The sequence below is a fragment of the Herpailurus yagouaroundi genome, unplaced genomic scaffold (genome assembly GCF_014898765.1).
Source record: "Herpailurus yagouaroundi ecotype Mexico unplaced genomic scaffold, PumYag 159, whole genome shotgun sequence".
Classification (NCBI taxonomy): domain Eukaryota; kingdom Metazoa; phylum Chordata; class Mammalia; order Carnivora; family Felidae; genus Herpailurus; species Herpailurus yagouaroundi.
In genome coordinates, this window is record NW_024412400.1 from 7818811 (window position 1) to 7832399 (window position 13589).

A 13589-nucleotide genomic window follows, 5' to 3' on the forward strand; every position below is an offset into this window, starting at 1 on the left:
TCACTGGATTATTTGTTTTTTGGGTGTTGAGTTTGATAAGTTCTTTATGTATTTTGGATACTAACCCTTTGTCTGGTATGTCATTTGCAAATATCGTCTCACATTCTATAGGTTACCTTTCAGTTTTGCTGATTGTTTCCTTCGCCGTGCAGAAGCTTTTTATCTTGATAAAGTCCCAATAGTTCATTTTTGCTTTTGTTTCCCTTGCCTCTGGAGATATGTCAAGTGAAAAGTTCTTGCAGCCGAGGTCAAAGAGGTTTCTGCCTGTTCTCTCCTCTAGGATTTTGATGGCTTCCTGTCTTACATTTGGGTCTAAGAAATATAATATTGTAAGAGGCTTTACAAAATGTTTCTGTAAGTTTTCCAATAGTTTCCTTTTTGTATTCAGATTTGGAGAAGGTAGTTCACTATGTAGTATGAAAGGGGAGACCCAGGTCAGGAGACTCAGCTGTGCATGAGCATTAGGGGGGTAAGTGCCTTAACATCTATGCCACATCACCAGTGAGATTTGGCATCTCTCTGCAAGCTGACCTAAACAGTGACTTCTTCTAGATGGAGAAATCAAATATTCATAGAATTGAAATAGGTGTTCACATACAGCGCACGATGCATTAAATGTCAGAATACGTGTGATGGTCTGCAATGTAGAGATCTTCTGAGCCTGTGTCCAGCCCAGGTAAATGAGAGAGAATGAAGCCTGGAACATTTCTGTTTCATTCACAACAGCCTGGAGAGTGATGACAGTTCCACTTCTCATGGGAGAGTTTTCTTGCTCAAGGTCAGATCTGTATCAACTAGCTGAACAGCAAGAAGAAAATTCTCTCAGGAAAAAGTGTCTGTTTCTGTGGATGCGATGGCCTGCAGCTTTGACTAGCTCCAGAAGCGATGCCTGCGCTCAACCACAGAGAAACTTTTATTTGCATATATTTGAATGATGAGTAAGAACCTTCCAGATACTGAAATACTCTCTCTTATTCAGAAATAAAAAAGAAGAATCCTATCCGTTCCCTCATTATATGTGTTCTGCGTTCTTTTAACTTTCCTCTGGTGCTTTCTCTTCGGTGAATTGTAAGCAGCAGGAAGCAGAACGTCTTGACCTGCAGAGTCAGAATTCACAGATACAGAGTAAGAGTTGGTCAGGTGTTTGGTTGTTTGTGTACGGGTTCTCCATAATGGTGGAAGCCTAAGCAATTGATTGTCCGGAGGTTTTTATATTCACCTGGCCAGTGCTCTTGTTTGACTGTAATCTCCAGCCCGGTGGCAGAACTTGCTTGGAAAGAAAAAATACACACTGAGACATGCAATCCAGGCCAGGCCTTCCGTGCCGGGGAGAAAGGAAGCCACCAGTGCCCTCCTCTCTGAGGAACTCATTCATTGTCCTGTAGAAGGGACATGAACAAATGATTAAAATCCAGCGTGGTGAGTGCCCTGAGAGAGTGAGGCACAAAGTGCTAGTCATGCCTGTCAGAACTGGAAACGCAGAAGGGAAGGCGACACCTGAAGTGGGTCTGGAAGGAAAAGAAGTGTGCCGGGAAGGTAGCGGGCGAAGACACCCCACGTGGGGGAGAGAGCACAAGCCGGCCTAGGGACAGACTGGTCTTTGCAGCTCAAGGGAGTGCCATACGGTCGGAAGTCATCATCACGCCTCTCTAAGTAGTGGTGAAGGGCAGCCACGTGTGTTTTCGGGGCTGGTCACTATGTATTGTTGCAGGGGGCTTGGAGTAGATAGAGTCTGACGCGGCCATGCGGGCTGCTGAGGCTGAGGGCCCACGCTAAGGGGAAGTGCGTTTAAGGGGTATTGTAGTGGCAAAATCGATAGGATTTGGTGTGCAATTACAAACAAAAGTAAGGAAGAGTCGGGGATGGCTCTGAGGATTCCAGAGGGGCCTCGGGATAGAAGTTAGTGCTCTTTGGGGAGATATCTGGGGATGGAAGTAACAACTATAATTTCAGAGAGTGGGAGTTCAGTCTCACCTAAGGTGACAACCTGGAGATCTTGGCTGCTCCAAACCCTAATCTGAAGCTTAGGAGACCAGAGGGGACCAAACGTGTGAGAACTACCAGCACATGAGCGTCATCTGTGATGCACATGGGGCTCCATTCCTCAAAGGGGGAATGTAGAAGAAGATGACGCAAAAGGAGAAACCTCTGAGGAAGACGTAATGAAACGTGAATTAATCTGGAGAGGAGAGCCGTAGCCAGAGAGCAGAGTGGTCAAGAGAGCCGATGTCAAGAAGGTCAGATGGAAGGGGGACTTCAAAAAACTCTCTGGATATGACAGTGTGCGACTTCCACTGTCTGAAGATGTGTCAGTCAGGGTCCCATCAAAACAGAAGCCCTCTTGATATTTCATACAGAGGCTTTTAAATTCCGGAATTGGCTACAAAAGTATTGGAAGAGATCATAGAGCAACAGGAAGAAAGCGATGTTCCCCAGAGATCAGTCACCATAGGCGCTGCTTCTGCCTGGAGGGCTGGGTGGAGAAAAAAAAGAAAAAGTGCAACTCAGATCCCGCAGGCCTGCACTTGATGGAGTCACTGCTGTTGTCACCTTGCTGCTGAAGGAGCGCCCACTGCAAAAAGGAGACCAAGGAGCCACATTCACCGACGGTCACCTGCTTCTACTGTAACATAAAACAGAAAAATGGCGTCTCCCTCCCACCTTCCGGTCTCACACAAATGCCTCCCATTGGCAGAGTCCAACCAACACCAGCAGGCAAGAGGGTCTAGGAGATGTAGTTTCCAGGCTTCCAGCCCCCTTTGCTACCTGGAGGAGGCCATGAAAAAGCAAGAAAGAGGCATAGTTCCAACAGCCAATACCTGGGAGAGGGGACTAAGGCAACTGTTTTTATATACTAGGTGTGCTATTATTTCTCTTTTATAGAAATGATGGTATGTGACGTGTGCCAATTTTTACAGGACGTGTTTCATGAAGTGAGGCACAATGTCTTGTTTTCTTTCTATTCCTAGTGCCTGGAATGGTAGGTGCTCAATAAGTGTGAATTGAGTGAATAATTGGCAAGCTAAGCAATAGTGTCTGTGACCATGAAGTGACAGCTCATAGCTATGGATCAGAACTCTGTCTCTTTGATAGAAAGCAAGTGACATATGCCATCCCTTCTCCCTGCTACACCTGTGACAGACACGGCTAACTTATCATGACTCTCTAGCTCCATTGAGCCTGTGTGCCTCCTCTCAACACATGGTGCTTCACCGTCTACCAACCAATCAGAGTTGGCGTGGCAGTGGACAGAGAAACCATAAAATGTTGATAAGCTTTTCAGATGTCCATTGTAGTTGGGAGGAAGCTAGACCAGATGTTGGATGCCATTGCTAAAAACCAGACTAACCACGGTTAACGTCCTTAGTCATTTGGAACAGGCAACTCAAAACCACGAGATGTCACTTCACACCCACTGTTCCCTGTACTCGAGCAACAAGTGAGTACTGAGCATTCTTGTCCAGATATGAGCACAAAAACCTTCCTGACATACAAACAAGGTGACTCAATGTTACAGATACTCAGACCACTGGGTTTCTTGCTAATCCAAACGAATAACTAGTATTTGCTTATTGTTGCTTTGCTCATTTAAAATCTTGAGGCAACTCTAGAAAGTAGAAATTGTTACTGCCACTCAAAAAGGATGGGGCTGTTGGTAAGTGGCTGAGCTCAGCTACGCCCTCTAGCTTCTGACCCATCCCTCTTTCCCACACGGCTGACCATTTGGGGCCTGGTGCTTCCCAGGACATGTCAAAGCAGGTACCTGGTCTTGCATGATTCTTGGTTGATTCTGCAACCAGCTGCTACAAGTTCTCCTGTATAATTCTGTTCGATGTCTTTCTCCTTGAGGTACTACAGGGCATAGAATGCGATAAATGAGAGATGGTTCCAGAAAAGGGCATGCTACTCCTCCACTCAGCCTCTGGTTCAAGACACTCCATTTGCTTAGAACAAATTCTGGAGGGTTTGGTACAGTTTTCTTATTAGATACTCACTTTTAAAATGCCATTGGAGGGGCGCCTGGGTGGCGCAGTCGGTTAAGCGTCCGACTTCAGCCAGGTCACGATCTCGCGGTCCGGGAGTTCGAGCCCCGCGTCAGGCTCTGGGCTGATGGCTCAGAGCCTGGAGCCTGTTTCCGATTCTGTGTGTCCCTCTCTCTCTGCCCCTCCCCCGTTCATGCTCTGTCTCTCTCTGTCCCAAAAATAAATAAACGTTGAAAAAAAATTTTTTAAATGCCATTGGAGTTTGCAGCCCTGTGTATCAGGAAACAAAACTCATCAAGCTCAAGTGATCCTGTGGATTGACTTCACAGAGCTCTTTTGATCCCCAAAGAGTTTCCTTCCTGGATGTTTCATCCCATTTAATTTAGTGTCTCTGAAATATCAATAGAAGCTGGTCAATTGCTGAGACTGTTCTTATGTTGTTTACAGATGTCAGAGCTGTCAATGACTTAGCTTCTGCTCTAACTCTGAGAGCCTAGAGAACAACCTCTTCATGCCTTAAGGGAAAAGAAAACCAAAAAACCTCTACTTGTTTCCCTGTAAATACTTTGGCCAGCCAAGTATAACTGATCAGCTGGCCTGATGTAGCATCCCCTTGTAATTCTGGATTCAGCCTCCCCCATCTCCCCAGTACTTAAGCAACAAATAAGTATTGGGCACTGTTATGCAGACCAGTTAGTCCTGCTCATATCCTTGCAGGTGTTTAAGCCAGCTCAGGACACCTGAAAATTATCCTGCAAACACTCCTGAGTTGTTATGGAAAGATGTTTATGACACATTGCTGTTAAGTGAAAAATGAAGTTATAAAACCGTACATAAATTTCCAGCTCTAGTAGCAAGGTAGGATAAGCTAGTGCAATCCTTCTTTGTCCAAAAAACACTAATAAAATACAAGATTTAATATGAGAAAGAGAAAATATTTGCAAATCATGTGTCTGGTAAGGGACTTACGTCCAGAATACATTAAAAAAAAAAAAAAAACTCTTATAAACAGCAACAAAAAAAGCCAAATAAATTTATCTTCTTTTGTTTTAATTAATTTATTTTTTAAGGTTTATTTATTTTTGTTTTATTTATTTTTGAGAGAGACAGAGAGTGCAAGCAGGGGAAGGGCAGAGAGAGAGGGGGAGAGAGAGAGAGAGAGAGAGAGAGAGAGAGAGAGAGAATCCCAAGCGCCTGGCTCCACACTGTCAGCCCAGAGCCCGATGCTGGGCTCAACTCATGAACCATGAGATCATGACCTGAGCCGAAACCGAGAATCAGATGCTCAACCAACAGCTACCCAGGTGCTGCCCCAATAGTCTAACTTTAAAGAGGGCAAAAGGTTTGAATAAACTTTTCTCCAAAGAAGATGTACCACTGGCCAACAAGTACATGAAAAAGTGTTCCACGTTATCTGTCATTAGGAAAATGCAATGGAAACCTCAATATGATACCACCTCACTGTCCCTAGGATGGCTATAATTAAAAAGACAGACAATAGCAAGCGTCGGTGAGAATGTGGAGAAACTGGAACCCTCATGTATTGCTGGTGGCGATGTAAAATGATGTAGTGATTTGGAAGAGAGGCCGCTGTCTTAGAGGCTTCAACGTAGCATTACTATACGACCCAGCAATTCCACCCCCGGCATTCCAAATATGGATTCACACAAAAACTCGCACGTGAATGTTCACAGCAGCATTGTTTGTAATAGCCAAAAGGTAGAAACCGCCCAGATGACCATCAGTTGTGTGAATGGGTAAATAAAATATGGTGCATCCACAAATGGAATATTCTTTGGCAGTAAAAAGGAATGAAGTGCTGATACATGCTACAATATAAATGAACCTTGAACATGTGCAAAGAAAGCAACCAGACACAAAAGACCACATCTGGAATGATTCCATGTGTATGAAATGTCCAGAATAGGCAAATCCATAGAAACAGAAAGTAGACGAGTGGTTGGCAGGGGCTGGGTGGGGAGGCCAACAGTGGGGAGTGGCTGCTTGATTGGTATGGGGTTTCTTTCAAGGATGAGGAAAATGTTCTGGAATTAGATAGTACTGATGGTTACACACCTTTGTGAATGTACTAAAAACCACTCAAACCGTTTAATAGGGTCAATGTTATGGCATGTGGAGTATATCTGAATTTTTTTTGAAGTCGGGGAAAAGTAAAAAGGGAAACTCCCAGAGGGTGGAAGTAAAGAAGGAAGTAAAACCAGAGTGGTCAGCCTAGTCAGAAGGGAAGGAAGGGGCTACAGGCTCTGATGGCTAGTGACTGCAGTGTTAATTTCTGTACGGGGGCAGGAGATGTGGCTTGAGCCTTTGGAGGACAAGCAGACGGAAATGAGACACATGTATAACATTCAGCATTGGAGGGTTTCACTCTTAGCGAGGGGGGCACCTGGGAAATTTCTACTCACTGGCTTAGGGGAACTACAAAGCAGGTGACCTTTGCCTAGACCCCTGGGTGGAAGAAAATAACTCTCCATTAAGAAATCAAGCCTCAAAGTCCCAATCCTGCAGTACACATGGGATTGAAAATCCGAATCTTATTATTCATGTGGCACAGGATTCTCCAAGCTGAGAAGTGAATATGAACCTGGTCTGGAATCAATAACCTCTCTGTGATGCCTCGTGAAAGCAGGTGCATAGCCGCTCTGCCATGACACCTGCACAGAACAGGTGCACCACAGGAGGAGTGAGCTTGGCTGACGAGGACCTCAATCAAAGTGATAAACTGTGAAAGCAGAGACTTCACCCTGAGTAAGACTTAATAGACACATCCAGTAGAGGAATTAGCACTCCTTCTCAGAATTTAAGATAATGTAAGAATCAGGAAGAGGGTATAAAGGAAGTATGTTTAAAATAATTAAAAAGATTTAAAAAAATCAATAGAACTCGTATTGACTTGCACAAAAGAGAGAAGACAGGCAAACTTCAGTGGGAAAAAAATCAATACAACTTCTGGAAATGAAAGTTAAAGTCAGTAAAATTTCAAAAGAGTTAAACAGTGGAGAAAACGTGAATGAAGAAAGAATTTCTAAACTAGAAGCTAGAACTGAAATATGTGTCCTGAATGTATCTCAGAAATACAAAGAGATGACAGAAAGATTAGGAGGCATGGAAGAACAGGGAAGGCTTGACATAGAATTCCAGAAGGACTGATTAGAGAAAATAGAGCAGGGGACAACACTCAAAGTTATAGTTGGAAAATTCTTTAAAATTAGTGAAAACTTTGGGGCTCCTGGGTGGCTCAATCAGTTGCACATTTGACTTGTGATTTCGGCTCAGGTCATGATCTCACGGTTCATGGGTTCAAGCCCTACGTAAGGCTCCATGCTGACAGTGCGGAGCCTGCTTGGGATTCTCTCTCTCTCCCTCTCTTTCTGCCCGCCCCCCCAACTCATGCATGTGCTCTCTCTCTCAAAGGAAATTTTAAAAAATACTATAAAATGAATGAAAGCTTTAAAAAAATTACCAACAGTTCCAAGCAGAACAATGCAAAAAAATCCTCTTTTAGACACTTTATGGTGAACACCAAATGGAACACCAAAGACAAAAACAAAACAACAACAGCAACAATAACAACAACAACAAAAAAAACCAAAATCTCTCAAAAGTAACCAGTGAGAAAAATGAGATTTCCTACAAAGGAATAATCAGACTAACAAACTTCATATTACAACTTTTGATGTCAGAAAAAAAAAAAAGGACTAATTCTTTTAATATTATCTGGTGCTTTTGGAAAAGAACTGTCAACTTAGGATTCCATACCCATGTAAAACATCATTCCACTTTAAGGATAAAATAGACACTTGCAGCAAATGAAGATTGCTAGCGTTTTCCTTGTGGGAAGAATTGCAAGAAGTTCAGCAATTAAAAAAAAATTAACAGGAGAGGAAACATCAGAGGCAAGAAGCAATGATGAACAAAGAAATCTGTAAATGTGGATAAATCTATACAAATGTCAACTTAAAAAATAGTAAATGAATTCTGCCTCTGGTATTGACGAAGTAATCTCCTATTGGACCAACCCTCTTGCAGATAAAAAGTATACTTTCTGGGCACAATACAAAACCATTTACTGCACAGCACCCCATTTGTAACCAAATCCAAGAGGTAGGAGAGGGATGTTGCCACTTGGAGGAAGGAAATGGCCCCAGAATTTCCTGTGTTCAGGGCTTTTCGTCTGAGAGCAGGTCGCAGACTGCATCACGGGGGGTGGCTAAAACTATGGCTGAACAATATTAAGAATAATTTTTGCAGTTACAAACCAAGATGGAACCAAAACACTCTCAATAATAACATAGACCATTAGAGGGAATTAACACGATGTTGATGAGGGGAAAGCTGTTAACAGTAGGTGTTAATCCCAATATGCATGTTAACCACTAAAAGAAGTAACAAAGAACATAAAATGCCAGATCATGCTTGGGAAAGCAAAGACAATGAAGAAAATCAATGTAATAGAAAGGAGAAAAGGAGAAAAAGAGGAAACAAATAACATTAGATGGAATTAACAGTAGATATAACAGTAGAAATAAATCCAAATGTATTAGTAATCTCAATATAAATGGTTTACACTTTCATGGGAAAAGAGATTCTCATACAGTATGAAAGTAGAAGATTCAGCTACATTCTGCTTATAATATCCGAATCTGAAATATGATACATATGGTGAAAGTGAAGAGGCATAAAAAGATATACCCCGGCACACCATCAGTTTAAAAAATCTAAAATAGTAACAAAATAACTGATATAGACTATAAATATAAGACAGACTTTAAGACAAAAAGCATTATTAGGGATGAAGAGGGTTGTGTGTGATCACAAAAGGAATATTTCATGAAGTACATAACATTTATGAAACTTGATGCACCTCACATTATAGTCTTAAAAAACATGACATAAAAAATTAACTAGAATTGAAGAGAAATGGTAAATCCACAATTATAATGGGAGAATTTAATGTCTTATTCTCAATGGATAGAGAATAAATATTCTTTTCAAACACATAGGACTTTACAAAAATAGAACTTGTAGTAGGCTATCGTGCAAGTCTTAACAAGTACCAGAGAATTCACTTCTTCCAGACCCTCTTCTCTGATAAAAATGTAAAAAAAAGTAAAGGTAAAAATCAATAACAAAAGCCATATATTTGGAAATATGTTAAATTATTAAAAGTAAGTGTGTTTTACTTTTTTAAGGTTTATTTTTTAGAAGTTAAGGAAAAAACTATATACAGAAAATCCTGAAGACTGAAAAAAAAACCTGATAGACGAATTCAGCAAAGTCTCAGGATACAAAATTATATACAGAAATCCGTTTCATCTCTACACAGTAGTAATGAAGTAGCAGGATAAGAAGAAACAATCCCATTTAAAATTGTATCAAAAATAATAAAATATCCGAGAATAAACTTAACCAAGGAGGTGAGAACTACAAAACATTGATGAAAGAAGTTGAATTTTGTTGTATTTGATGAAAGAAGTTGTATTTTGCAACACAAATGCAAAAATATTCCATGCTCATGGATTGGAAGAATCAATATTGCTAAAATATCCATACTACCCAAAGAAATCTACAGGTCTAATGCAATTCCTATCAAAATACCAACAGCATTTTTCACAGAACTGGAACACATACTCCCAAAATTTGTATGGAACCCCCAAAGACCCCAAAATAGCCAGAGCAGTCTTGTCTTGGAAAGCTAGAGGTATCACAATCGCAGATTTCAAGACAAAGCTGTAGTAACCAAAATAGTAGGGTACTGGCACAAAAATAGACCCATAGATCAGTGGAACAGAATAGAAAGTCCAGAAATGGGCCCACACTTATATGGTCAATTAATCTACAACAAAAGAGGTAAGAATATGCAATGCAGGAAAGACAGTATCTTCAATAAATGAAGCTGAGAAAACTGGACAGCTACATGCAAAAGAATGAAACTGTACCATTTTCTTATGCTGTATACAAACATAAACTCGAAATGGATTAAAGATCTAAATGTGAGACCTGAAATCATAAAATTCTTAGAAGAGACCACAGGCAATAATTTCTTTGATATTGGCCATAGAAACATTTTTCTAGATATGTCTCCTAAGGCAATGGAACCAAAAGCAAAATTAAACTATTGGGACTACACCAAAATAATAAAAAAAAAAAAAACTTCTGCATAGCAAAGGAAGTCATCAATAAAACAAAAAGGCAGCCTACTGAATTGAGAGAAGATATTAACAAATGATAGATATGTCCAACAAAGGGTTAATATCCAAAATACAGAAAGAAGTTAACAACACACTCCCCAAAACAAATAATACAAAATCTATTTCTGCCCATAAAAATGGGCAGAAACCTGAATAGACACTTTTCCAAAGAAGGCATACACATGGCCAACAGACACACGAAAGGATGCTCAACATCAGTAATCATCAAGAAAATGCAAATCAAAACCATGAGATATCACCTTACACCTGTCAAAATGGCTGGAATCAAAAAGACAAGAAATAACAAGTGTTGGTGAGGATGTGCAGAGAAAGGAACCCTCGTACACTGTTGATGGAATTGCAAACTGGAGCAGCCACAGTTGAAAACAGTATAAAGCTTCCTCAAAAACCTACAAATAGAAATACCCTATGTCCCAGTAATCCCACTACTGAGTATTTACCCAAAGAAAACAAAAACACTAATTTGAAAAGATACACGCCCCCTTGTGTTTGTTGCAGCATTATTTATAATAGCCAAGATATGGAAGCAGCCCAAGTGTCTGTTGATAGATGAATGGATAAAGAAGATGTGGTATTTACATACAATGGAATATTACTCAGCCATAAAAAAGAATGAGATCTTGCCATATGTAACAACATAGATGGATCTAGAAGGTGTAATGGTGACTGAAGTAAGTCAATCAGAAAAACAAATAACATATGATTTCACTTATATGTAGAATTTAAAAAACAAACAAAGAAAAAAGAGAAACAAAAAACAGACTCTTAACTATAGTGAACAAACTGATAGCTACCAGAAGGAAGGTGGCGGGGCGGGGGTTGGGGGGGGGAATGGGTGAAGGAGATTAAGAGCACACTTACATGATAAGCAGTGATTAATATATAGAATTGTTGAATCGCTATCTTGTGCACCTGAAACTAACATAATATTGTATTTTAATTATACTTCAATTGAAAGAAGAAAAGAATAGAGCAAACTCAAAACCAGTAGAAGGGAGAAGCGGTAAAGGTGAGACTAGACTTTATTGCGGCGGAAAATAAGTAAGCAACATAGACCAGCAACCAAATGCTAGTCCTTCATTTAAATTAATAAAATAAATAGACCTCACAACTTACTGATCAAAGGGCAAAAAAGCTTAGGGTCAACTAAGCAATATTTGGAAGAAAAGGAGACATGATTACAAATATAGCGGTGGTCTTAAAGTCGTGAGAGAAATCTGTGAACCTCTTTATGCCAGCATTCTTGAAAATCGAAACAAAACAGACCATTTCCTAGGCTCCAAGATCAAAACAGTATATATAATACCATTTTAAAATAAGAAGGCAGGGGAGGGAGAGAGAGGCAACAGAAAGAGAGGGGATTGGGGAGAAGAAGAAGAAGGGTGAGAGAGGGTAGATACCTAAAATAGCTCTGAGTAGGAGAATACAGGTAATTCTAATATTTGTCCTTTCTGCTTACCTGTGTCCTGGTTAATTTACTCCCATCCCTAATGTGTCAGGCAAGGGCAACTCCTATCCACGCAGCCATTGTTCACCATTTAGGCCATGGATTTTGAGAATTTGCTTCTGGTCGGGTGGGCCACGGAGGCCCCTGGAAAGAAAGGGGTCAGGAGGAAGCCTGGATGTGCAGAGATGGGACAGCATCATGGCTGGTGGTGGGCCTGGGGAGGCAGCCTATGGGCCAAGACGGTTGAGGACTTGAGCCCCATCTTCTCATTGTCTTCTCCATTGTGTGTCTCCTATAAAGACACTTCTCATTGGATTCGGGGCCCACCAGGGTAATCCAGGATGATCACACCTTAAGACTGTTCACTTGATTACATCACCCTTTTCCCCAAATAAGGCACATTTCAGGCTATGGTGGTGGGAGCATGGACATACCTTTTTGGGGCCACCATTCAACCCACTGCAGGGGCTGTATGACTGAGAAGTTTATAGAAAAAGGAAGTACTTCTAAATGATGAAAGATACCATATGGCATGTAGAAAAGACAAGTGCAAGACGGGAGAAAGTATTTGCCACATACATCGTAGATTTATCTGGAATGAACTGCACCATCACAGACTGAGGGTGGAAAAATGAGGTACTTTGCTGTTACTGTTTGTGGGCATCCACTTTTGTGGCAGGAAAACCACTCAAATTTGCCAGGTCAGAGTAACTTGGCTACTTGCGGTCAGTTTTTCCTTAAGTGACTCGGCCTGTTTGGGGGCATCCTTGCCTCTCCAAGCTTCTCTTTCCTTCTCCCTGAGTGTAGACAGAAAGGCAGGCAGCGTGGTGTTTTGCATTCATACGGCTGGCCGTGTGCCCAGTATGACCGTGAGCTCTTTGGAAGAAAGGATTGTCTTTGATCCGGTTCTGAATCAGCAGTGCTTGGGATTTGCCCATCACCCGGGGAAGCTTTATTGACTTACATCGATTTGAAAGCTTTTAAAATCCCTGGGTGCGTTAGTTTCAGGGGAGGTTAAAGAGGACCGGGGCTGCATTTATCGTATTCCCAGCAGGGCTGTTGTGAGAATTAATGTTTTAGCATGGATGATCTCCTGCTCCTTTAGAAAGGCATTAATTAAGTGAAAGGTTTTATTTTTCAAGGATGTGCTTAGTTTTATGAGAATTTGTGTCTCAACCTATTGTCTGAAATAGAAGTAATGAGGCTCTTGGGCTTTCTCGTAGAAAATGCGACTCGCAGAAGTGCGCAAGAATTAATCCACCAGTAGGGCTCCTCTCTGGATATCGCGTCAAGCAGTTGGTCTCTTGGAGTTTGTCGTTTGGAGGGCAGGTCGTCCGGGGCGGCGCGGCCCGTGGGGGGGCCCGGGGCGGGGGGTGCTTTACGGAGAGAGCGTCCTGACCGGATGCGCTGTTTCTCTTCTCCCCCCCACCCCCCACCTGCTGGCCCAGCGAGATGAAGCAGAAGCTGGCCGAGGAAGGCAGCAAGTGCAGCATCCTCTCGAAGCACCAGAAGTTCGTGGACCACTGCTGCATGCGCTGCTGTTCGCCCTTCACCTTCCTGGTCAACACCAAGCGCCGGTGTGCCGACTGTCAGTTCAACGTCTGCAAGAGCTGCTGCTCCTACCAGAAGCACGAGAAGGTGTGGATCTGCTGCGTCTGCCAGCAGGCCAGGTGAGTGGCCGAGTGGGCTCGTCAGGGGCCCGCTGGTGGCCCCGTCTTCCTTCAGCCGGGTGGGAGCAGCAGAGGCCGGCCGGGCAGGACGAGAGCCCTGACCGCGTGCAGTCGAGAGATGGCCCAGGTGCACGGGACACCACGCGCCCTTCACAGAGACAACAAGGGAGGGCGACGCTTCTTGTCCGGCCCGACCAGTCACCCCTTCGGCTGTGGGGGCACAGAGCACGGGGCCGCCAGCTCCAGGGTTTGGAGAAAG

At 42.4% G+C, this 13589-nt stretch overlaps 1 protein-coding gene across 5 annotated transcripts in view; it reads left to right on the plus strand.

Annotated features, from left to right (window-relative positions):
* MYRIP (myosin VIIA and Rab interacting protein) overlaps positions 1 to 13589 on the plus strand; it is a 380023-nt gene that overhangs the window by 147128 nt on the left and 219306 nt on the right. For 4 of the 5 annotated variants that reach the window (XM_040479864.1, XM_040479863.1, XM_040479866.1 and 1 more), the window contains one exon: positions 13109 to 13330. The exons of the other annotated variant lie outside the window; for it this stretch is intronic. In XM_040479864.1, coding sequence (XP_040335798.1) covers positions 13109 to 13330 — 222 coding nt within the window. The remainder of the gene's footprint in view (positions 1 to 13108; positions 13331 to 13589) is intronic. 5 annotated transcript variants of the gene reach the window in all.